The sequence below is a fragment of the Sylvia atricapilla genome, chromosome 1 (assembly GCF_009819655.1).
Source record: "Sylvia atricapilla isolate bSylAtr1 chromosome 1, bSylAtr1.pri, whole genome shotgun sequence".
NCBI classification, from domain to species: Eukaryota; Metazoa; Chordata; class Aves; order Passeriformes; family Sylviidae; genus Sylvia; species Sylvia atricapilla.
Genome location: NC_089140.1, coordinates 67,584,466 through 67,611,514, shown reverse-complemented (window position 1 = coordinate 67,611,514; position 27,049 = coordinate 67,584,466). Strand labels below are relative to the sequence as shown.

The 27,049-nt window shown below is 39.1% G+C and overlaps 1 protein-coding gene across 4 annotated transcripts in view; it reads right to left on the bottom strand.

The window, feature by feature from the left end:
* LYRM4 (LYR motif containing 4) overlaps positions 1–27,049 on the bottom strand; it is an 86,318-nt gene that overhangs the window by 32,419 nt on the left and 26,850 nt on the right. Inside the window, exon 3 of one of the 4 annotated variants that reach the window (XM_066325183.1) lies at positions 3,094–3,360. The exons of 2 other annotated variants lie outside the window; for them this stretch is intronic. In XM_066325183.1, the coding sequence (XP_066181280.1) occupies positions 3,346–3,360 (15 nt within the window). In that variant the 3' untranslated portion in view covers positions 3,094–3,345. Of the gene's footprint in view, positions 1–3,093; positions 3,361–14,347; positions 23,378–27,049 lie in introns of those variants that run through there. One more of the 4 variants, XM_066325173.1, reaches the window with a different exon arrangement.

The window sequence follows — 27,049 nt, the reverse complement described above, 5'->3', positions numbered from 1 at the left end:
TCCTGAGAATTCATGGCCCTGAGGTTGTCTCCACCCGCCCAGTTTGGTTGAGGCTTCTCTCCATGGCAGTGCAGCCACCTCTGCCATGAGCCCCTTGTAAGAGACTGTTCCTCTAGTCTGAGGGCTGCCTAGATGCCTCCACTGGGAAACCAACCCCATGTTGGAACTGCTCCTACCAGCACTACTGCTATTTGGATACCTTTGACAAAGCTCCAGTTGCATCTTTTAGAAGATGAGGGATGATATTTCACAGCTTTAAAAATCAGCTGCTTTCATTTGATGCACATTTTATCCTGTCACTGACTATGTTGGTCACTCAAAAAAAGCAGTCATGCCTCTTCCTGCATTTTCTGTTCCCTGCTCTGCTCCTGCTGACATCAAAACCTGTAGAGATTTTTGGCAAAGTGACTTGGAAAGTAGCAAAGCTACCCACCATCACTCTGGTACCTGCCGGGAAAAAAACTGCTTCCTAGCCAGCCTGATTCCCTTTCCCAAGCACCACACCAATTACTTACACATACATAAGGGACCAGGCAGCACTGTCATTTCCAGAGGCAGTGCCAACTTAAGGTTTTTCTTCAATGACAGACTGATGGTTGCAGTCTATACCCATTAAATTCTTCTTTGGTTTGAAACACATACACTGTATTTTCTCCCACAGCCACCGAGTGACTTGGCTTAATCCAACATCACAGGCACGTCTCACTGAGGCGCCTAATTGATGTCCCTGAAGTGCTCGAGTTTGTGCTCAAGAGCCAACAAAATTCTTTGTAATACCCCAGTATCAAACACGCTAAACAAGATCTCAATTTTAATTGTGTTCGAACTGCAAGAAGAAAAAAAAAAAAAAAAAAAAAGTGTGCCAAAGTAACAGTTTTAAGCTATTGAGAAAGCAATTAAAGCAACAGGCATACTAAAAAAATAACTGACTTCTACTACATCAAAGACGCTTCTTAAGAAAAAGTTCAATAGCTCTATAAAGCACAACCAGAACATTTTGCAAACCTCAGTAAAGAAATCAAAATTTGTACCCATGGTGACAGCTGTCTGTTTGACAGTGGCAGGGACCTTTTAATTTTCCAGTTTACTGGGTACTTCTTTTCCTGAAGTAGATTTATTAGAACAGCAAGTGCTATCTTCTGTGTCTGTCTTACCTGAGGAAAAGTACATGGGAAGCACTACTGTACAACAACATTAGATCCTTGCTGTGCATTTTTGTAGGGGTTTCCTCAGATTGCTACAGGCCATTAACCTTTCACTTCAGGTAAGCAATGAACAACGACTTTTCCAACAAAGGAAATCAGCTGTGTTACCAGTGGCAACTCCACTTTTTAATACATGCGCCAACCCCCTGTTCTTGCACTTGTTATTTATTCTCTTTTAAAAATCAATTCTAGTATGAAATAAGAAAGGTTCCCCTTGGCTTCACCTTGAGCTGATAATGAACAAACCCTCAGTGAAGCCTGCTCCCAAGGAAGTCTTCCTTAATAGCACTGATTAAAAATAAAATGAAGTTTCTTCTTAGGAAGCAAGATATATTGCTTCCTGCTTTCCTGCACTAGGGTATCTTGTAATTGGACTAGTGCTAATTGGACACTTCAGCCAAACAATTTAATTTATTTAAAAAAAGTAATTTCAATTTCCCTTGGTTTCTGAGAAAGCTACTGCCATTGACCGAGCAATATGCAGAACTGTGAAATCAACACAAGACCTTAATTACACAGGGGGAAAAGCACACAAAAACCCTGGTGGAGTCTTTTTTGTTTCACTTATATACCAAATCCTTCAAGCAAAGACACAAAACTGATTCTAAAGAACCTGCTCTGATTTAACGTGTCTTGTGCAATGGTAGGATGGGGAGAATAGGTACAACTACCACAGGCTGAAAACTGTCTCTGTAACACTGACGCGATTTTGTACCTATGTCGAATCATCAACTATAAAACAGGGTACATTTTTTTGCCTGACACCAGGGCATATAATTTACAAAGGAAGTGGCAAAAGCTGACATATTCAGGACAGCAGCCTAGAAGAAATAGAAACATAATTAAAAAGTAGGTTATTTCTTAGGCACACACTAATTGGCAAAGACATGCCTCTCTGTTTTTTCTTTCTACGTAATATTGGTCAAACCCACATAAAAAATACCAGGGAGCAGAAAATCTTGAAAAATTGAGGGAATGCAGCAGCAACTATTTTTCCTTTCCCACCCTGCTTCATTCTATCCATTAATTCATCCTTTACCCTTGTGCCCTTCAGTCTTCCCTTCCTTTCATCATTTCTCCTATTAACAGGGCTTCCTCCTCTCCAAAAGCAGCAGCTGTGAACTACTTCTTTTTAACGTCTCATTTCCAAAATGAACTTCCTCCATGAAGCAGGCACACACCAGTCTGTCTCAGCAGAATATCTAAGAGCCTCGGAGAGGTGCTGGAGAACAAAGGAGAGCCAGGGGAGACTCTGCCTTGCATCTTCTAATGCTGCCTGTCTCTTTGTACTTTCTGTATGGCAAAATCTCTACAAAGGATGCACTGAAAAATGGCATCCTACTACTCCCTTCCATTAATTTCACATATTGGCATTCATAATTAGATTTTGTTTATGATTTTTAGGACAGATTTGATTTCATGTTAATAGGATGATAGCCTTTTATTTTCTACAAAATACTTGTAATATTTTTGCCACAGCAATATACAGCTGCAGAATGCCTCAATGTGTTTTACTAAACTTCACTCATACTTCCTTAATATTCTGCAGGCAGAAACTCGAATTCAGCAAACTGCTGATGGGCTGCATTTCTGAATTCTGTATTATCTCAAATACTAGCTCAGTAAACTTAAAAAAAAAATCATAATTGGAAGCCCCAAGAGATCAGAGAGACTGCTATTCTAATCTGTTATGGAAGTCAGATTCAGGAGAGATTTCTGATTCTAGCAGTATATAATTCATAAGACCAGAAAGTGCCTCGTTTCTTTCGCGCCCCCCCCCCCCCCCTAGAATAAAATACAGAATTGCTAACATGTTAAAGCAATGTTAAAAATGCAAAATCAAAGCCACAAAAGATGACTTGACATTGATATGCTGAATTACCCAGGGTTTACAGCACATTTTGTATTTTTAGACCTTCTGTCATATAAATACAGTTTAGTTCCAATCAATCTTGTCTGGAGAAATGTGAAAGAAACAGTTCCCACAGTGAACCTCTGGATTCCACATTAATCATTGCTCTGAAAGACCCTTTAATTACAGCAAGAATTACATATACCAGACTATTTCCCCAAAATTGTACTGCATTCTACGCAGGATTTTCTGCCATGCTGTGTCTTTGTATGAGACCCCTTGTTCCATTCAGGGAAGCTCTGCCTGCAAAACAAGATACAAATAGAAATTTCTGCTATTCATACTTGTAGACTGGCTACATTCCGTCCTCAACTCCATCAAAATGGTTTGCAGGAGAAAATGACAGAAATGTGAAAATGTTCAAATATTTGCACAAGAAAGAATTTTAAGATTTCCTCCATTTTCCTTCTTCTCTATGTTCAATTCATCATCTTAAAACCCAGCATGAAAATGCTGACTGGGTTACCCTCAGCTATGACTGAAGCCTGAACACATCATAGTTTCCCCAAAAGTTCAATCAGTGAGTGATCCCAAAACTGTGGGCAGTGGTGAAAAGTTTAAACAACAATGGATCAAAGGAGATCAAAGAGATCTAGGCACAAAGGGCAAGCTTCAACAATATACTTTTAGTGGAATAAAGGAAAATAATCTACTACAGGTAAATGGGTATATTAGTTATTTCTGTCGTTCACCTATGTATTTGGAAAAGAAAATACCCTGCTCAGCCTTTTTTTATTCCTTAAATAAAAAGAAAGCTAGAAGTCACCTAAAAACATAGCAAGTGAATATTAGTTAGGGCAACTATAAACTTATACTACAAGTTATTTTGTAGCAACTGATTTTCTTTACCATTATGAGTAACGTGTAGCACCAAACTTACAGGTGGTACCTCTTTTCTGTTAATTCTGTTTTTTGAGCTATTATTTTTAACCTCAGTGTAACATCAACTAATAAAAAAACCCCTCATACTAAAGAAGAGTAAGTCAAGTTATTATAAATCAATTGTTCTTTGAGTGAACTTTTCTTGAGCAAGAAGCATACACTATCAAAGAAAGAAGAAAAATGTTTTAATAGACTGGCATGTCTTTTTAAGAATAGAAACTGCTGTGCTTGAGAATTTTTTTAAAAATACAGATAATTAGTGAATACTGTCCCAGTTAGTACAACCCCATTAAATAAAAGTTTACTGGTTTATCACTTTATCTAAACAGACATGTCCAATTAATTTGTTGTCATGCAGAAAACAGAAGAACTGCATCAGGCTGAGTTTTACCTTACCCACATTGTCCAGTAACTATCAGATTGAGTCTTTCTCTCACACAACTTCTCTGCCTAATCAGTCAGTCCTCAGAGATGCCTTTGCAGACTGAAACATGAAGTAGTTATACAGCACTGATTGGCAGCGTGCTGTTAAACAAGCAGTTTCATTTGTTCAGGGTGTTTTGGTTGGATTGCTCAGCTGTAATGATCCCCTTGATGTAACAATGTGGTTCTTATAAAATCACAATTCACTGCCACAGCAGTTCTGCTATGCCAACACAATGATGATTACTGCGAAGAATTCTCCATCAATTTACAATATAAAATGATCACGGGTTTCACTGTAGGCAACTTAAAATGCCACACCAGATCTCTGAACTTGTTCCCAGTCAAATCTGAAGCATATTTTGCTTCACATTATAGCTCCATTATCAGGTGTTTCCTCAGATATCAAGGGTTACTACAACTCTATGCTGAAAGTAAAGCTGACTTAAAACAGCATGTATGTAATAATTTCGCTATGATGCATTCTAATTTTATGTATAATAATAAAAAGGGGGGTATGGGGTAAACCAGGGGCTTCAGTGAAAACTCCTGCTAATTTCTGGGCATACTCTACATTGCAGAACACCACTCTTACTACCTGCAGAGGAAAACTGAGATCCAAACACAGTAGATGTAGACCTAACAATCTGCGAATTGAAACACAAAAGTTCTTGCAGTACCCCCAAACCAAATGCACACACAAACAATAACTATCTGCAAAAGACTGAAATATTTTAGTGGAGAAACTGATCCTATAAGGTCACTGGGCATATATGAGGTGGTAGCAGCAAGGTAATGCAACATCAATACCTGTGATGTAATAACTGCAGGTGGTTTGCACATCCATTACAAACTTCACCAGCTATAGCTCAATGTCGGCAATGGTTTTGGTGGATGCCAGATAACAGCAAGGAACAAGAGGGTAGTGAAGGAACACACAGTTCTTCCCGTTCTTCAAAGCACTTGCCACACAAAAAGTGATGCAACACCCAGGGCATCAATATGAATACCTGCCTGTATGGATGTTACCTATGTGACAGCAGAGGAGACAATAAATACAGAAACATTTCTCCTTTACATGCATTATCACAAAGTCAGCAATCATTTGCCAGTATTCACATAAAGAACTATATATAACCTGTGGCATTTTCCTTATTCTACATCAAAGCTTTCTGAAGAGGTAGCTAACCTTGTGTACTGGAATAAAAAGTTATATATGAGGAACAATATTTTTCTGACTCCCAGACATGCAAAAATAGACTAAAAATGATCATTCAGGGAAGTGCCTAATATGGAGGAGGTACCCTTCAAACCCATTTTTAGAAAACAAAAGCAGTGCTGTGATTACTTTCCTCCCATGGTAAGAATGACATACACTTTTCTTCACTTTGCCCTGTACGTATTTATTTTGGAAGATGATTTTTCATTCTCAGTTCAGCCTACAACTAAGTGTCAAATGATGTGCTACAGGGAATGGAGTTTTATGTTAAGACCAAAATTCTCAGCCAGCTTTGCCCTTCCCTGCTGGGCTGTATGTACAGCCACACCTTACATTACTGAGTCTTGAGCAAGCACAAAGTGCTGATTCAGAGCTCCTCACCTGCAGTGAGACAGCCTGCTACACCCACGTTAAACAGGGGGAGGTGGCCATGTGGGATAGAGCAGGGTAGCAGCAAACCTCTCACAATTCCTGTTATGGCTTTGGCAATGAACTTTCACTTTAATTTAAAAGACAAGACATTAAAATGCTGAAAGATCTTCCCTCACCCACAAGAAAAGACATTCAAATCAAATGTAGTGTTATCACTCACTTGAATCAACCACAGCACTCAAACATGTCGTTCCCTAACTCAAATGCCATTTTTACTATACATTTTATAACTGAGTGTTAACAATTATACAGCTTGAAGGAAAATGTGAGCAATGTTAAACAAGAGGGGACGAAATTCTGACACCACTTCTTGAGCTGAACACTGGTAAAATGCTGCAACTCCAGGGACATCGGACTTCCATTTCAACAACAAATTGTAAAGGAATGACTGATGATTCATGCTTCTTCATCAGCTTAAAAGATTCCGGAGCATGCATGTGAAATGCAATCAGGGGTTTCTGTGATGGAGTAAGTAAAAGTGACATCAAATGCTGTAAGTCCCTCTGGCAAAAAAGACAGGCAACAGCCACATGTACCCTCTGGAAGTGGGCATGGAAGTACAAGTGATACTGAAATATATTTATTTTCTTAGTTGAGAGAACTATTTGAGAACTATTTCAACTATTTGACAGTTTAGTCCTTTAAGAGATAACTTGTTTAAGGATGACTGAAATGTATGCTACAGGATCTTTAATGAATAGAGGAATGATGGTGAGCTATGGATTTTTTAATGACTATCACATCTCTTTAAATATCAAAGACTGATAAACAATCTTTCTCTTTTAATAACTTGCCATACATGCATTTGTAGTGGGTAGACTGAGGAAGGAGCTTATGTCCAGGGGAGATCTTGGAGCTTCCAGGTAATCAGCATCTCTAGAAGTCTGCCAAATATGGCAGCACTCACAGACAGCTCTGTGAAGTGCTTTGATGCCCAGGATCTCTGGTCAAGGAGCCAACACATCCTGTGCATCCTTGGGATATTCCCAGCAGCAGCCAGGTGACCTTGCCTTTTATAAGGACCAGAGGAAAGACTCATGCTGGGCCCTAGGGAGGAAGGGAAGAAGCCACTGTAGGCCCCAGGTCACAACACCGAAAGAGGAACACTTTCTGAGCACTGTCAGAGAAGCAAAATGGAAAAAAAAAAAAAAAAAGGAGCAAACTGCTTCAGCAATTGAGCGGACTCCAAATGTCAGATATTCACCAGGAGTGAGGAGGAGAGAACTGCTCCTCAACTAAAATAAATGGCTAAAACCAAATAAAAATGGAAATATCACAAGACAAAAATGAAAGCAGAATGAAAACAGGAGCCCTCCTGTCCCAGAATCCTAGCTCCAGCTCAGGGCATGTAAGAGGAACTGTGACATCCATCACAGAGGTTTTATTTTGTATAAACAACAGCTATTTATTATTTTTGTAATAATATTATAAATGTTCTGTTACCAACAGAACATTTTTGGAGAATATTTCCCATGGTTGATTACACTTTTAATAGCACATATAAAAGACTATCTAGAATGCCAAGTTTTGCAATGACCAAACCTTTTATGTAAAAAAAATGAAGAGTAAAAAATAGTCATCCAAAATGCCCATTGCTCTGCTAACATCCTCCTACAAATATCCACATGCCACATACAACACATGAGAAAGCCTCAAGCTTGGAATGAAACAACATTGATGGGAGAAATAAATGGAAAAATATGTCCTCTTGCTTTTTTTCCTTCACCACTTTGAATATACACACTTCAGCCTTTCAGCTTCATTTTGTTATATTGTGCAGAGGACTGTAATCCTTTCAGTGTCTGTCTGTGCATGTGAGAGTGTAAACACACGGTGAAATTTAGTAGCTACGCAACCAAGTTGATAGGAATTTTTTTAAACTACTGAACTATTCCTCAGCTTCTACTGTTTCCATTTGTCATTCCTTAAAGTTCAATAAATCCAATACCAAACCATTAAGCAATCCTGCACCTGCTTCAGTAAGCAACATTTGATTAATGATAAGAAGAATGACACGGGGTGGTATAACCAAGAAGACCCATGTAGTGCAATACATTTTCTTCATTGTACTGGAAAAAAAATACTGCTTTCCTGAGAGCAGTACTGTCTGGGAAAGGCAGACCCCGTAGTGGAAACTGGAGGATGCCATAACTGTATTTGTGACCTGCATGAAGGCTGCTCGGATCTGCTGTTTTTTATCTCCCCCATGTGGTTAAGCAAGTTAGTAATTCCGCCTTAGATAGGCGGCTTCCTTCCTCTCCAGAACATCTTCCAGTCAGCTGAAAAGGCCAGTGATGGTCTATGAAAACTTGAAGGCTGAACAAAAAATCATTATGGGAGTAGAAAGCATAGGAAATGCTCAGTCTCAAAAGTAACTAGTTATTCCAAATATTCCCATATAGCCCCTAAATTTACCTCTTAACTCCCTTTCCAGTATACAAATGACAGTTACAACTTGAAATAGTACCCACATTTGACAGTTTATAAGTGGCTTTAATCACCTCAGTACGGATTTACTAATAATTTATAACCCAATCTGTCTTTGAAATAACTAATATTTCAAGCACCTGACATCAGAGGTATCTCAACTAGTATAATCTCATTGCATCTAATAGCCTCAAACCATTCAATTGCCATCTCTCACTACTTCTCAAACAGCAGTGATTACAGTTACTTTCCATTTTTCTTTGATGAGTCCTGTGAATAAGCAGATAGCCTTCACCCTTTTAGTTACATGTATGTTTCAAGAGTGGTGAAAAAGGCGTGGAAAAAGAGGAGGAAATCCTTACTCTTATTTTAGCTATGCTTTAAATCTGTTATAAACATTAATGTGGCTGTAGGCCAGTTTAGACAGGGTATAAACGACTGTCTTCCACTTTGCTCTTTTCTTCAGTCATTAAAGTTTACTTAATATTCATGAAAAACACTTTGTATCCCTGGAAGCTAAAAGCTTCTCTTTATTCACCGAACAATTACACCTCTGGCTGTATCATAAATTACCTACATTGTCAGGACAGCATACTTATAACCTTATCTGGAGGACCAATCCTAGATACGAGAAAAAAAGATTTGTTTTCAAGCCTAATAATTAATAAAAATGCTTTGCTGTTATTTAAGCCATAAAGAGTGCTCTTTATTTATGTTTGTTTAATATTACCATGACTAGCAAATCTTTCAAAGTCAGTGAAAAATTTGAAATAGGGAATTTTCACTGATGTTTGTGCTTACTGCTCACACACACTGAATTTCCCAAGAGATATATATGCAATTTGGTGATTGATCTTCCCAAAGAAAGGTCTAGCTGGAGGCAGCTGGCTTGAGCCGGGAAAAAGCAGTCACCAAACAGGCATCTTTCTCATTATGACAGGCAAGGGTGGCACTGAAGGTGATATTAAAACACTTTTCTTGCCTTGTCAAAGCTCTTCTGCAAGTGGGATGAAACATGCACAGCTTTCCACAAACTGAAGTCCAAGAGTACACCTTAACTTCTACTTCCATTGGGAAAAAAAAGGAAGAAAAAAAAAAAGAAAAAAAAAAGGCAGAATTTTGTAGAAACAACTTAGGAATTACAACTTCTGCACCTGGTGCAACCTTATGGATACACTGCTGTTTTATGCCCACAACTATATTTTTCATTTCTTACAGCAAGTGAAGATGCTACAACAGCTAAGACAACGTTGTTGTTTTAGTCAAATTTCTGTTCTTATCCTGCAAAAGTTTTCAGAAAAAATCATGATGTTGGGATGTTGAAAGCTGTATTCATTCCCAAAGCTGTATTCATTCCAGTGAAGTACAAGCAAGATTCTTCCTAGATCAAATAGGGCATAAAGTGGATGCCCACAAATTAAAACACCTTTTGTTTTAAAAAAGATTTAAAATACAATGGTCTTAAAAACTAATGCTAGAACAAACAGGCCTAAAATCTGAAAGATTTCTATCTATGGATAGAAATCTATCCTAAGTACTATTTATATATCACTTTCTGCGTGAACAATAATCTGTAGCACATATACCATGGAGCAGTCACATTATTATTTTAAAGAGAGAACAAGTGAAATTACAGGTTTGACATACCATGATCAAATAAACACTGCTTTTCTGCTCTGCATCATTTACAGACATAGAAATTGCTTTTTAAACAATGCTGATATTTGGAAAATGTTTATAGAACAATAAAACGATGTAACATTATTTCTGCTCCAGCTCCCTAGCTCCCCAGGTAGCCATATAATTGTTACCTCAGGTTGTTGCAGCCCTTGTTGTAAAGTTTCTTTGTTACTGGAGCACAGGTATAGAACAAAACCAAGAACAAAGTCTTCAAGATACTAGTGTTAGGAGCAGCTTTTAGTTCTGTAAGCTAAATGAGTCGCTGATTATGCTTGTTGATATGGTAGTGGAAAAGGGTATTGGCACTAGCAAACCAGGATAGCTTTGCAGTGATTCCCAGCCTACGTCACCTGGCCTTCCTGGCCTTCAGCCTCCAGAAAACCTGAGTTTGAACATCAGTGGTCAAACAGCACCAAGGTGAACAAACAGTGCTCTCAGTGTTCAGAATCTGAGTAACAGCTGCCCTTGTGTTTGTCCTTTTGTGCCTCAGATACACTCAGGAAAGACTGACTTGGTTCTCAACCAGCTGCGTGTCCCACTGCACACGGGTTCATGCCCACCACACCATGCATGGAATGTGCCATGCACAAACAGGAAGGCTGGAAGGTGGCTTTTTAATATAATTATATTGCATTTTTCTCCTACATCAGTTTTACAGTTTATCTGTAGAACAACAGTGCATAACTTAAAAGTTGTGCAATATAATACAGAAAAATGCCACTTACCTGACTTTCCATAATTGGGTCCATAAGAATTCAGAGTCTCTACTAGTATGCTAAATATCAAGACATCATAGGACAGTAAACAGTCAGTCTTTTGAGAATGAAGAATGTTATGTGGCCTAAAAAAGATTACTGATTTTTTTTTCTCTAAAGGAAAAAACAGGCTATATTAATTTTTCTGTTAAGCCAATCATTCAGGCTTGCATTCCAATGAAACAGAAATTGTTTCTGCCATTTTTGGTCACTCTACATACCATTTCTATATTCCTTCAAAAAAGACCCACTAATTTTCCTAAATGTTTTTTGAAGTGTGATTTCTCTGTTGATAAATAAAGATACTTCCAATACATACACCTAAATCTATTTAAACCATGTTAGGGGCAGAAGCTTGGAGAATTTCATAGCCAGACACAGCAAATTACTGTCAACAACCAAAATATTTTTTTCTAAAACTACAGAAGATTTGCTGCAGCTTTAAAACACTGTTTAAGTGTTCAACTAAGCTCAAATAGTAAGAATAAAAATCCCCTGGATTTAAAGAATGCTCCAGTCCTGCAGGTGTCTTGACACAGCGTGGTAAGTAAAATTCATGAAAGCATGACTTATAAATGGCAGCACAGAAAGAAACCCCCCAAAACCAAAACTACAACAAAACCCACAAACAACCCAACTTAGCAGAAATGAAAAAACCAGAAAAACTCTATCAAAATTCAGGAGAATTTTCCAAAATGTGCCATCAATAAACTTTAAACATCAGATTTTGTTTACAAAATATCACTTGCCCCTTACATACACACAGTACAAAGAGATATACTAACAAATTGATACATAAAATAACAGCAAACACTTTAAGATTCTCTTAGTGCAACGAAAGCTAAATTGGTGGGAAAAAAAGGTAGGTTCAATTTTCTGCAGAGGCGTAATATACTTTACTTGTACTCAACAATCAGGCGGGACAGATACCGAATGCCTAATCGTTCATCCTTTGACAAGGAGTACAGAAACCTCAGGGACAGAACATTGTATGGAGGCAAAATTCAGGCCCCTTCTGACTGAGGTCAACTGAAAACCATCTTTACATGTGAGATCAATTGGAGAATGAATAACATTTCCAGCCTGACACTATCTGTGCAGTGGCAATTGTAAGAGTGTTCATTCTTCTAACTGTATGGTCTACAATGCTTTAATTTCCTTATTCACAGTATCTCAAATGAGTCCAAATGACTGCAAACTGTCTAAAGCAAAGCTGAAAAATTTAAAAGGCATTTCCTAACTGAAAAATATATTCACAGTACCCCACACCAAAAAGCATTTTCAGCATATTAAGTGAGCAGTAAACCAACTTTGCTATACATACAACTGAAGAATTACCTGTTTTAAAAAAGGGAGAGTCCAAGAGAGCAGGTAAAGATAAAAAGCAAAAATGATGTTCTACATGACTGAAATATGCGGCAGAACCAGAATTAAGAGGTAATTTTTCAAAAATTCTTGTCTTGACTATCTCATAACCTTTGCAAATTTCTTACATATCTAAAAAAGAATGAGCATAAGTATACACTTCTTCCTCACTGAGTTACAGGGCAAAGGGACTACACTATTTTACCCTTGCTAAGTTTCATTAATGCTATTTAAATGTTTTCTTTAATCTCAGGACAAACCTTTTTTTCTGGTGTCATGTTCTTCTAGCCATGACATTGCTCTCCATGCATTCTCTTTTTTCACTAAATGGTGACTACCATTTAGTATAAGTTACTGCAAAATTATCTACAGTTGATCTGAAGTTGTGTCACAGAAGCACTGTCCTTATATGTGGGTTTCGATCTTTCAAATGAAAAGACTATGCCAACAAGTACTTGTACCATGAGTAAAAAAACCCTCAAATGGTTTATTAGGAAGAATGTTACCACCTCTTTTTGCCTTCTAGTTAAGTGATCAAAGGCAGCTTTGAAAGAAATGTGTTCCCATGAGAAAGGGCTACGCAGCAAACACATAACTGTCTCTTACAATGCTTTTGAAAATTCTGGGGAGAAGAATGCATGACATGCCTTAGCCATTGTTTTCTAAAAGACTTCTGATGAAAAGTCTGAGTTTAGCTGATGGTTAATGCAATCAAATAGTGGCATTAATTTGTAAAGATACCAAACCCACAAAATACTGAAAACAATCAAAACCCTCTACTATGTGTTTTAGATAAAAAAAAATCTGAATCTTCCACAATACCCCTATTAAAAAAAAAATAAATCATGTAATCACTAAACACAGTAGGACTATTACATAGTTTCAACTTAGGGTTCTAGGGTTCAAGGAGGCTGCAAGGTAGAACTGTCAAAAGGGGGAATTTCCTTAATTTCTCTGGTGTGGTCCCTATGGGAACAAGAAATTCATCACACAGGGAGTCAAGAAAGGGCACTCTTTGTGCAAAATACAATGTGGTACTGACATCTGCTTCATCTTTCCCACCTGTGCATGGTACAGGCCCTCAGCATCCCATGCCTGAGCCTTGGGATACAAAGATACTCACTGGCTCTAACTGTGGAGTTGCTCCCTGTACCCTGCAGAGAAGTGCTGGAGAGAGCAGGTATGGAGCCATGTGAGGAGTGCAGCCTTCTGCAGGGCAGGGAAGCAGGAGAACTGTCAAGGTGGGGGGAGCAGCTCCCTAAACTGTCACTGCTTTGTACTTCTGGTTTCATTCACTGTTATGTGCAGTTGGAATTGCTTTGCTGTCCCTCTTGTACCTCCTGATACATAACTGTAAGATTCTAGCTTTTTATTTCAGTTAGTAACAAATGGCACAAACAAGCCAAAATACATGTGTTGCTATCTACAGCACATGAGGACAGTCTGCTAACAAGAGTAGACTAAATATTCTTACAAAACACAAGTTTAGTGCATTTTTGTACTTACTACAATAGCAAGGAAATGCTTAATCCTAAATACATATAGTATCACAATTCAAACAAATCTTTGAAAAGTGGTATTTCCATTCCTGCCTCCCAAAATTTCTCGTTGCTTTCACAGTCAGATGAACAACAATAATGTCTTTTAAAACAGGCTAATACCTCCAAAGTCTGAATCACATCCACAATTCATGTAAAAAATGAAAGAATCCCATATTTCTAAAATTGGCCTAGTATATCAACAGAATACAGCATAGATTCTTATTAAGGGTGTGATTTTTATCTCAATGGGATATTGGAAGCAGCATTTCAGCATCATTTGAGTCACAGTCTCCTGAATGTGATAATAGAGAGCAGGAAAACTAATGCAAGAAATGTCATCAACTCCTTCTCCTGTTCTTGGGGTTTTTGGCACTTGTTATGCTACTTGATCCAAAACCAATACAAATGTGACCCAGAGACAGACTGGCAGAACAGCCAGTTGTTTCCTATTTCAGGACTTACAGTCCTGCCTCTTACAGAAATCTTCTTTTGACCCCAAGTTGCTCTTCTGTTTTGGGTTTTTTTTTTTTTTTTTTACTACTTCTTTTAAAACATGGATTGAAGAAAAATAATGTTCAAGATTAATGTTAAAAGTAATTTTAAAGTCATCTGGAGGTGAATGAGCACATACATAGAGCACCTAAAAGACAGAACAGCACCCAAATAAGGATAGACTACTCATAGCCATTAAAGATATGAGAAGAATTGCAAGAGCAACTCCAGTGGAGATAAAATCTCTGTATGCAGTCTTCTGCATTGTGAGGATTGAGTAGACAAAAATATGTGAGTATTTACAGCTTTATTTGCTTTTCACCTTCCATTGATCCCATGAAACCAAATGTAAAAGTCCAGTGGACTATGTGGAGGACTTGATAGCTTGCCTTATCTGTTCAAACCCCTAGCATTTCCTAATCAGAAATACATGCAATTGATTCTTTTAATATAGAAATACTTCCACAACAGATACTGCTTAAATGGACCTCAGTAACATAGAATTTCCATTTCCCCCCTCAATGTGATTTCTACCAACTGCCCTGCTTATCCAACATTATAAAGAAAGAAAACAAACAGAAATCTGAAATGCCTCTATTTTCACTCTAATCAAATCGAACTGAAAGATCCGTCGTGTTGAATCATGATATGAAGCTGTCAGTTCCCTGAAAAATTTTAGATGGGACTGGGAAGTATTTAATGGCTTTTACTACAAAAGTGTTTGGACCTCATGGGTTCACAGTAGTAAGCTGTGAACAGCACTCTTTAGAGACTGAGAGTACTAAAGAGAGGAACATTTATAAATAATGTCCTAATACCACAGGCTAAAATTCAGGACAAAATATCACAGTCAAATCTACTCAAGTCTTACTTTCTGTGCTAGGGATATTAAATATTCTATTATTTACCACAATAAGGGACATTCTGCCTAGAAATTTTTAAAAACATCGATCTAAAAAAATCCCAGATGTTGGCTGTAGTGAGTTTCCTTTATCCCATGCTGGGATATCCCATATCCCACATTGTGCAGTTTGACGTATGATTGTAATGGCCAGGGTAAAATTGGTATATGGAATTGGAATTTCTTGCAAGAGTGGTAGGATTTTAAAATGTTATATCTAGGCTAATAAGTGTTAAATACATGCCATTTGACATCTGAAAGCAGACTGATTCACAAATGCTATTACAATTCATAGAGCACTTCAGAAGTCCCGGGGCAATGGCAACTCACACATGTAAATTGCCAAGAATTGGCAAGGATGATAGGTTTTAGTTTTGCTGCTTTAACAAAATCCTTCAAAGAAACTTACCACTTCCTCATAGTTGAGATCTACGGGAAAACTAAGGGAAAACCTCTCTCAACCACAGGAGCTTTTATCTAAATAACTCAAGCCTGATTATTAATTTAGTTGAAAAAAAATCATGCTACCCAAAGGGCTATTTGATTATTCACTCCTGTTGCAACAGTTAATACATGAAGTACAATATATCAGACCTGGACTTTCGAAGAATTCATGTCTTTGTGACTAAAAGTCAAGTTTGCACAACAAATTCCAGATCCTACCATCATATGATGTAGACTCAGATCTTTTCAAAGCACAGCCTACCTACCAATTACAGTAGAAACTCTCACACATAAACATTTCATTATTTAATTTACAAAGCAACAGTCTGATCATGTCTCACAGTGATTCACAGCAGTGTTAACCTATCTCAGAAACTGCAAGCTCAAACCACAGCAGGCTTCAGAATCAAGCTTTTTGAAGTGCTTCAGGTCAGTAACATCATTCCACCTCAGGACCATTCTGCTTTAAAGTAGCTGTGTTGCATCTCTGGTGCTGGAAATTAGTTTCCTCTGGCAGCAGCAGGATATATAAATTAAAATGTGTATGTCCTAAGTAAAAAGCAATGGGCAATTATTGATCAGGAATGATCTCCCACCACATGCCTGCATGGTGGCTGGGAGAAACTCCACACACTGCAGAAGTGATGGCTTTTCTCACTTAAGTTCATCAAACACGCTAGCACTGTGGTTTACATCCTACCAGCACCATATGATCCATGGCTGAGAGCAGACATCAAGAGCAGTTAAAAAGAAGAAATGATGAGCAATAACCAAGTAGGTGAAATGTTATGGCTGAAGATCATAATCTGTCGTTTTTAATTACTGAAGCAGACTTAGCACAGGTGTGCAGCACTGTATAATATCAAAACTGTCCACATGTCCTGATCAATTCTGCTTGCTATGGAGTTTGAAGGTCAGCAGAATACAGCTGCATGCATTTCAGAGCTGGAACTACATCTTTTGTTGCTCTTAGTTTCCAATTGGACACATGTGGGCAAGAGGACATATCCCACTGAACATGTTAGCATAAGCAGTGGAATATCCATGCCAGTAATTTTCTTCTCTACTGAAACTGGCTTCTTTAGCAGCAATGAATGCCACAGGCACTGGACAGTAAATGCCTGCATGGAGCTGGAGACACGCACTCGTGTCTGTGCACAACACTTCAGGTAAGAAATTCTGGGCCTCAGGGAAAGACACTGCAAGAAGACGATGGACCAGGAGGGTGGAGATGGGGAAGTCTGAAGCCAGTTAAGGTGCTGGAAACCAAATAAGAACAGTTGGTATAAACTGGGCCTTTTAAACAGCAAAGGCCTGAGCTACCAGTTAGGCTGAGGAACATTAGCTATTACTTTGTGTCCACAGTCAAGAAAAGCATATCTAGCCCCACTTCAAAAAGATGTCATGGCTGGATCGTATGATCTAGATACAGAGTTTTAAGATAGCTCTTCATTTGTTAAAAAAGGAGTAGCTATGATACACACCCAGCTGCATGACTACAGACAGAAAGCTGACATTTTAGACAGACTGTCTGATTTTGAAAAGGAGGATGTTGCATCTGGAAACTGATGCAGAATTGCCCTGAGTTTCTCACAGTTACTTTTCAGGGAGAACCATGACCACAGCACTCTGCTGGGCATTATTTACCTCCAATACAACAGCAGATCTACCAGTAACATGCTAAGCATATATTTGCATTCATACAAGAAACATAAACAACACTCTTCTGAAAACTGCAAAAGAGTGGTGCAGGACCCAAACTACAACCGCCTCACTGTGGTGAGCTGTGACTTGTCATTTTTTTTAGACAAAACACGGTACTGTGGGTATTCAGTGTTTCTCCCTATATGTCTAAGAGAAGCTCATTTAGCTGCACATCTATTCCACAACCCTAAAACCATGATGCTAAAATGAACTAAGCTTTGCATGCTTAGAACTACTGGTTTTTAGGAACTGAAGAGGCTGAATTTAAAGTATGCTTGGAGGAAAATTATGGAAAGTAAATACAAGCCCCCAATTATTCTGCAATAAGACAAATTATAATTTCATTCCCTTTGTTGAAGACTCAGGAAAGCATCACTATAAAAATGTGTTAAAATGAGAAGGAAATGGAATTTAAAACAGTTTCACTTCCTACTTAGGGCAGACCTGAGAGTCCGAGGAGCAAGCACGGAGGAAGGAGACTGCTTGAAGAAAAGAATAAAAGCTGGTACTTCTCTGCTATAACATTATCAGCCTGCTGAGAGCAATTACAATAGCACAGACAGCACTTGCTTTATTGTGACCTTACTGAATTAAATCTGAGGGAAAAAACTCTGAGATTCAGCAGGGAATTTATTAGAAAATTTTAATGCCAACTTAAATTTGATCCAAAGGCCTCAATATTAAAGGTCATATCCATTACTGTACTGTGGGAAACCTTGGATCTCTCTGTTCCTATGTTCCACCCTTTCTCAATTTTGTTTTCTTTCCTAAGAGTAGGTCAGGGTCTCCTCTCAGCTTCACAGCACTCTGTATTAGAGGTACAAGACTGCTATTTACATTTTAAAAAGCCTTAGCCAGCAAGTCAAATAAAGAATTAAAAAAAAAGGTTAAAACCAAAAAATCAAAATCAAGCAGCACTGATGAAACTAACGCACTATGCAGCTGGATTTAGCTACCTAACATGGATATAAAAAATATGTGACCTGATCTAGACTGGATTAGCTGTCACTACTTCCAGATCAACTGTCCTCCTGTCAGGGGGCCAGGTATGAACTGACTACTGACTTGCATACAATAGCATAAGTTGTGTAGTGTTTTTAAAAAATGAATTCTTAACTGCACACTGTTACAAACAGTTGAAATTAGAAGTGCCATCACTGAATGCTGATTAGCTGAGCTTCAGTGCTGTAGTGGAAGGTGTCTCTGACCATGGAAGGGGGCTTGGATTGGAACTAGGTGGTCTTTAAGTTCCCTTCAAACCCAAACCATTCTGTTATTCTATGAAAGGCTCCTTGCTTGTCTGTGGCAATGGTTACTGGGTACTTCTTAAGCCCCATCACTGCTCTACCCAAACCTTTCAGCTTTACAACAGGGGATGCATATGCCAAGCACCTGTGAAAAATACAAAGTGCACTGTGAAGCTCCACAGTGCTCTTCTGCTTCCCCGAAGGAAGTATTCCCCACAGATTTGCAGCACAAAGTTACTCTCCTTTTAATTGAAGATATAGGAAAGAATAGACTCACATATTGCCTTGTACTTTACCAAAAGATGAAAAAGACCACAAGTTCTACTTTTACACTGTATTGATCTTATTCAAATATGAAACTGTAACAAAGGGGAAAAGCTCATGTTCTTGAATCCTTAAATAATTTTGTAGCTTATATTCTTGTGACTTCCAGAGTACCTTGAGCTCTCAAGCACCCATATTACTCAGCATAAATGTGTGAACACAAGCCCAGATACTTGCTTGCAATCTGCTCAGCTACCCTCTGAACAAAAGACTCATCCTCTCTTTTCAGCCTAGAGTATATACATTATGGATATTAACTACACTCCTTACTTTCTCAGTAGCCCCAGTATGCACTCAATGTAGGATGTCTGAGAAATGGAAGATGGTTGAAACACAAGTTTCCTGTACTAGGCCCACTTATATTTGAAAACACATCCCACCTGACGACCTGGTAGCAGCTATTTCAGTCTTCCTCCAAAGTACTGGAAAACCTGACAACTGAACTAGTTTTACTTACACTTCAGGCTATGATGGCATTAAATATATTTGTGGAGGACAATGAATAAAAATAATTTTTTTCTGAATTCAATTCATACAAAATGTTATGTTCTTCATGCTAACAGCCTGTGGCAAGGTTTTGGTAGAGGAGAGACTACAGGAGTAGCTTCTTTAAGAAGCTGCCAGAAGCTTCCTGCAGTGTCTGAGTGAGCCAAAGCCAGCTGGCTCCAAGAGGGACCTGCCACTGGTCAAGGTCAGCAGCAGTGGCAGTGCCTCTGGGATATTTAAGCAGGAGGAGAAAAAAAAGAAAACCTTCACAATTGCATCCAGGAGAGAGGAGAGAGGGTATGTGAGATGAATAGCTCTGCAGACACTCAGGTCAGTGTAGAAGGAAGGACAGGAGGTGCTACAGGTGCTGGAGCCGAGATTGGGGTGCAGCCTGGGGTGCAGACCATGGTGATGCAGCTGTGCCCCTGCAGCCCAGGGAGGTCCATGGTGGAGCAGAGATCCTCCTGCAGCCTGTGGAGGACCCCACACTGGAGCAGGTGGATGCCTGAAGGAGGCTGGAACCCCATGGGAAGCAGGCTCCTGTCAGGACCTCTGGAGCGGTGGAGAGCAGCAGATTTGCTGGCAGGATTTGTGACCTTGTGAGGAACGCAAGCTGGAGCAGGCTGTTCTTGATGGACTGCACCCCACGGGAATGACTCACACTGGAGAAGTTCATAAAAGACTCTCCTGCAGGAGGGACCTCACGGTGAAGTAGGGGAAGAGTGTGAGGAGTTCCCTTTGAGGAGAAGGGAGCAGCAGAGATGATGTATGATGAACTGACCACAGCCTGCATTTCCCAGCCTCTGCACAGAGGAGGTAGAGAAAATTTGGAGTAATTTTAAACCTGGGAAGAAGGGAGGAGTGGAAGTAAGCTACTTTTAAGATTTGTTTTTATTTTTCATTATCCTTCTCTGATTTGATTGGTAATAAATTATACTAATTTCTCCAAAATTACTCTGGTTTGCCCATGAGGGCAATTGGTGAGTGCTCTCTCCCTGACTTACCTTAACCCATGAACATTTCATTGCATTTTCTCTCCCCCGTCTGGCTGAGGAGATAGAGCAGCTTTGGTGGGCACTTGGTGTCCAGTCAGGGTCAACCAACCACACAGCCACACTAAATTCGGTTTTGTACACATCTCAAGTACCTTCGTAGGTTTGAAACCAAAAGCACAAATAAAATTTGAATACTGCTGAAAGGTCACCATTTCTTACAGACTTGTGTTTGTTCACACATCCATACACTGAACCTTTCTAGACATGGATGCAAATGACCTCTAGCTCAGTCCCTGTGCAGCAGCGTCTGGGCTGATGAGGCAGACCTGCTGCACTCCAGGATGGCTGCTTTTGAACCTAAATATCACTTATTCGCACAAGCAACCTACTGCAAAGCCCTCTACATGCAACATGAAGGTACTCAATCTGCCATGCTAAAGGAAGTGGATTTTGCTCATGAATTGCACAAAAAACATGGTAAGACTGACACAGTGTGGTCAGCATCCTGCCAGCTTTCTGTCTGTGCAGATTTCCTTCTTCAGAATACTGCTCCTTGGGTTTAAGGGAGACAGATGAGAGCGAGGCAGATGATGAAGGCAAACTTCCTGAGACAGACAGTGTTGTAAGACTTGGACTATCACCCCTTAATTCCTGCTGTAAGCATATTTTGTGAACTTGGGCAAATAATTTGTTTCCCTGCGCACCCAAGTCTTTAAATCTACGCTTATATTTAAACAGGTCTAGCCTCTTTCCTTTCCACCTTAAGGACATCTTCCACCTTTCCATCTTAAGGACACTGGTGAAATGCACCATCAAAACCAGGATGCCTTGATCTCCCATAGCTCACTGCTACTTCTGCAGAGGAGCAGTAAAACTTGGAATTCTCTCTGTCCTCTGTCTTGCCTCTACAGCTGAGAGAAGGGAAAAAGTCTCAGTCCTGACAATTCCCTGAGGATGATACAACAAATGTATGAGCACTGTCACAGTCACAGAATTATTAGCAATAAAACAAGCAGTTTGAAAAGACTTACTCCTCTTTTTTTCCCCATAAAGCATATCCTACATGTGGTAAAGGTATGTTACTGTCAATGGGCCAGTTCTGCAGTATTATTTGACAGCATGACTTTGCATACCAATTTTTTTCTCCTCTTCCCCCATGAGCATACATACATCATTTTAAAAGCAATTTACAATGTCAAAGTGCTTAAGGAGACTCTTAAAAATCTAATGTATGAAGTTAACCATTGGCATGATTTATTATTGAAGTTCCACAGTTATAACTTGACAATTAAGAAATATTGATAAATGTAAACACATTATTGATGTCAATTAAAAAGCACAAGATTGATTAACCTCCCAGAGGTATACTGGCACGAGCAGTTAGAGAGTTATCACTCCCACTAAGTATTCACTACTGATAAATGTGAATAGAAATTAGACTTCTGTGAGACAAGAAATATTTTCATTTAAAATTAAGATAATTTGAACACAGAACCAAAGTACTGGGTCAACAACAAAATCAAGAGAATTACATACAGGATCTGTATTAATGTGAAAGGTTAAGTGATTAGGTCACACAGTACTCTCATTAACCACACAAAATGGTGTGCAAAAATATGGTTAAGAATTATCAAAGCAACTGCTCAGCAAGTCAATTATGCTCACAGAAGAAAAACTGAATGTATTATTTAGCCACTACACTGCAATATTTATAATGCCTTGATGAGGGACAGGACCTTATTTTTACAGCATAAACAGCAGACCTCTGTTTTAAACTATGCATTTATGCATTTTCTACTGGTGACAAAATTATAAAGGTGAGTTCAAAACTCTGCTTAGTAATGCTTCACTTCCTGCCAAGCAAACAGCCAAGGAAGGACATTCAGGCAGCACATATCTCAGAGGGGAAACATGCATCTGACATACCCCAGAAAGCATAACAGGAATCAGTCAAATTGTGATTTAAATGTGACTGGAAGAGTTTGGACTCCTTTTTTCTTCTTCTTTTTACTTGCTTCCAGAATTAATGTATTGGCATAATGCCTGTCATGAAGATGAAGGGCATTGCAGCTGTAGCTCTTAATGGCCAAAAAAACCCCAGGCTCACCTCAGAAAGCACAAAGCTAAAGACAGCAGCAATGCACCAAGTACCAAGGAGACTGCGTAAACACTAATTAAACTTCACTCTACACTCTTGTCTAGAAAACAGCTCTCCCTGCCTAAACTTCCAAGGGCCTGATCAGACATGCTGCTATTAGAGTTTAGCAACTTTCTTCCCTAAGCTTGGCCTTCATCATAACTTCATGGATCAAACGCATTTCCCTCAAATACAGGCGGCTTACTACAGAGACACTAGACAGAATCTGAATTACTGCAAAAAAGATAAAATCGTAAAATAGCACATCAGTGATAAAGCTTCTTTACTAGAAAGAGCTTTTATGTGAAAGCCACATACCTGTTTATTGTCAAAATAAAAGTAGATCACTGTGAATTTACCTGGCTGCAAATTCAGTCAGATGCTACTGGTGACAAAGATCGTGTTTGGTGCTATGATAACCCACAGGGGTATTCAGTGGATGCCCAGAAGATTACAATATATGCAGACATACCAGACACAAAGGAACATGAAGAGGGTTGTTTCTTTTTTAAGTAACTGGTTTTTTCAGAGTTTTGTAAAATGACAGTTAATGTTGGTGGACTATATAAACAGCTTTCATTTTGGCATACAGTTTTAAAAAAAGAAAGCAAATGTCACCTTTGAAACTGGAAAGATTGAAAAGTTTTAGTGACAACCAACAGAAGCATGAAGATAATAAGACGGGCAAATATGAAACAGTCATGAAACCAGATTCTTGGAGCAAATAAGGCAAATGGAGGTCTTTGCAGAGTGCCCTTATCTTGAGAATGAAGAAAAGAGTAAATTCTTTAAACTTGAAAAATCATCTGTGGAAGAAACAGAAAAAAGCATCTGATTTAGAGAGGCAGAGGAAAATTTTAAAACATATTTTCAGTGTGCCAGAAAGGCCAGAAAAGAAACCAAGTAGCTTCAGAAGGAGCTAAAATGCCTCTTCTTCCCTCTGTTAGCTGTAAATGGAAAAACTGAAATTGTATTATGCTGAGACACTGATGATTGAGCATGGGGTTGGGGGGAAAATGTCATTAAAAAACCCATTTTACCACAGCTATGAGACCAGGTGACTTGTCATACAGTGAGGGTGCCAACACCAACACTGTCATGCTGAATTGCAGACTGCAGCTCAAGGGCAGCAGAACACAGTCCTGGGGATCAGAGGCACCAGACAAATGTGCCAAAGCTCCTCCTGCAAAGAAGTGTGCCTGCTCAATTGCAGTGCCAGTGAATCTGACAGTGTCTCCTTCCAATGAGCAGTACAAAATCAGGATGGAAAGTTTTAACATCAAGGCAAAAAGAAATAAAATGTCAACAGATTAAAAAGCAACCAACAGACAATGAGAGATCAAGAGAGAACTGTTTCAATAATAGTACTTTTGTCTCTCTCTTTTTTTTAGAAGTCGTCAAAACAGCAATCCTAATTTCATCAGAGTCTAGCTGTACTTAGAACTAGTTTACCCCTGAGAAGGGACTCTCAGGAGAGATCAATATTCTGATGTGAATGTAAGTCACAATACATACACAAGGCTTTTACAAGGTTATATGCTTCATAAATAACACACCAGATTGCCATACTTCTCCTTTTCCTATTCAGTAAAAAAGAGACCCTCCACAAATGCTCTGCTCTGCAGCAGACATCACACAGAAAGAAAGACGAAGTTGCTCAAAGGTTAATACACTTTAATGAGAGAAACTCAATCTTCAAACTCTCCCTCAATGAGCACCACTGCAAACCAGACTGACAGGCATCAAAGCAAGATCAACCAGTCAGATTAGAAACACAGCAGAAGTCATTTGCTCGATGATCAAAACTACAGCACTTATTTCTACTTCCCCTCTCTTGACAATATTTTTTATTTGTACTAAGATACACAGATACACACACACACACACTTGCTGTTATCTCATTTGGAAAAGCCTCCGTGAAGTTTTGTTGCAACAGCCACCCCTAAGAGCCATATTCATTTACACCCTGGGCTGAAACCCTTGGGACACCAAACACACCAAAGCAGAAAGCACAAAGGGGCAAATGGCAGAGGGACACATCTGCCTGAAAATGTGATCTTTTCTTGACTCTGGAGCTTTCTTCAGCGCAGAATGGTTAATGCTCTTAACCATTTCAAGGAGCTACTGACTAACCAGGCTGATAAAACTTACTTTTTTTCATGTGGAAGTTTACACCCAGCATTTCCTTTATTGGATATGACATAATGCCACAGCGAGTTGCTCGCTAGAAAATAAGTCCTTCTCCTGTCCTTCAGACAGCCCTCATCTGATGCAGAACATCAGGTGCTCACAGCTCTGGATGCATTATATAACTACTGTTACTATTTATGATAAGGCCCCAACCTCACTGGATTAGCCATTAAATACATGCAACAAAAATAATGACAGCTCTTTATGACAGATAATTACACTATTTTAAATGCACTGGCCAACACTTAGCAGTCTTTATTTTTAGGAAAGGTTACTGCATACATCAAATGCTGTGTTTTACCCTAAGCTCTTACATCAGAAAGACAAAGCCTCATTCTACCTCTGAATCGCCTCTGCTGGCAATCTAAAGGTTATTTTCAATGCAGTCTACTTTGGAATTTAATACTGTGGACAGAACCTGCCACTTGTAGTTTAGTCAGCAGAATGAACAGCAGCAAATCACTTGTGAAAACACAATCTTGTTCTCCATCAGGAGAGTTAAATGAAAGCCTAAGGAGTAATACTGCTCTGGTGACTCACACAGGTGTAACCTGGAGAGCCATGCCACCTGAAGACGAGTAAAACGTCTATTACACTTCCTACACCCTCAGATGCCAGAAATTAAGCTGATATGACAGCTCTGGGCTTTTGGCATCTGTTCCAATGTTGCATATCTCCAAAGCTAGCCTACATGCCAAGATGAAAAGGTATTTGGAAAAGCTGGCCAAAGCAGACCTCACTGCTAACAAGTTCTGTGAAAGGAAAAGTTCTGATTCAGCTGCGTTTCTGTTTAAATTTAGCAAACCCTTTTTCAAAGTCACTCTTACAACACATTTTTCGTTGTTCCTCCTCCTTTTTAACCCTCAAAACCTTAGTTTATTTACTGTACATAGAATATATTTACTCTCCTACTTAAATACAAAACCAGTATAGCTCTGAATTCACTGCTTTCAAATATTCAATTTGAAGCTTTCTTTTGTTTACTGAAAGACAGGTATTACCCACCCTATATTTTACATTCCTTCATGTTGGGGATTAGGTTTTGTTCCTTTTTACTCTAAAGAATTTTTTCCCCATAAGTTACCAAGGAGACTAAATGTCGTACTTAAGACTATTTAACAAAACAAAGGGGTGGCCGAAGCTCGGAGGAGGGTGGAGGTTTGAGGCAGGAAAAGAGCAGAGCTTCAGGTAGCCTCTTTGGTTTTCGGCGTTCGGGGAGAAAGCACGGCTGGGTTGGTGCTCCTGCTGGAGGATTTCACCGCAGTCCAGTCTTGGGAAATCTGCCATCATCTGCTCACCCTGGAATTCTGAGCTCCTCTGCCGCCCTGCGAGAGCTGGGCCAGCTCTGCCCTGTCCTGCCGTGGTGGTTCCATCAGCGCTGCTGCTCTGCTACAGAGTGACCCTGCATCCCCCTGCCTCTGCTCTGCCGGGACATTTCTGCCACTCTGCAGTTACCGAGACTCTTTTTCCACTGTTCCCAGCTTGGTGCTCTGAGGATCCTGCAATGGCACCGAGACCAAACTGCCCTGGGTTTTTGTGAAGCAAAGTCCTCAAAGTTCTTGGTACTGTTTTTGTTATCAATGCTGTAGTTGTTTTTTGTTGTTTGTTTGTTTATACATACCAGTAAAGAACTGCTATTTCTATTTCCAAAATCTTTTGCCTAAAAGCTTTTAACTGAAAAAATTATAATTGGAAAAAGGGTGGTGGTGGTGGTTTACATTCTCCATTCCAAGGGACGCTCCAGCCTTCCCTGGCAGATACCTGTATTCCCAAACCAAGACACTTCACCTGTATCTGTGTCTCTTTCTAAGTCAAGAGCTCTGATTTTTAATATCGGTTAAGGATTTCCATTGCTTTCTTAATCATGTTCTTCCTGGTAGGTTAGTGTTATTAAGTATTTGACGTTTTCAGACCACATGTAATGTAAATGCAACATGAACATAACAAGAGGATTTAAACTACCTCAAGGAAAAGAAAATACCTAAAAATATCACCCCAAAGAGCTTTGCAATTTAAAAAAAAATTAAAATTAAAACCACCATCAAACACAGGAAAATGCCTCCAGTGACTTCTAAACTCTAAGTCAGCTGATTTGAATTCAGTTTGTGGCTTTGCCACAAGCTTCCAGCATGATTTTGTTAATTGCAGGTAAGGAACTAAACAAGTGAGAACTCATGATGTGGTAAAGGAATTAAAAACTGACTACCAGTACTGCAACAGGCTAAGGAGCAAGAGAAATGCAAGAGGCTCATGCCAAACATTCTAGCTTCCAATCCAAGGATTTAGAA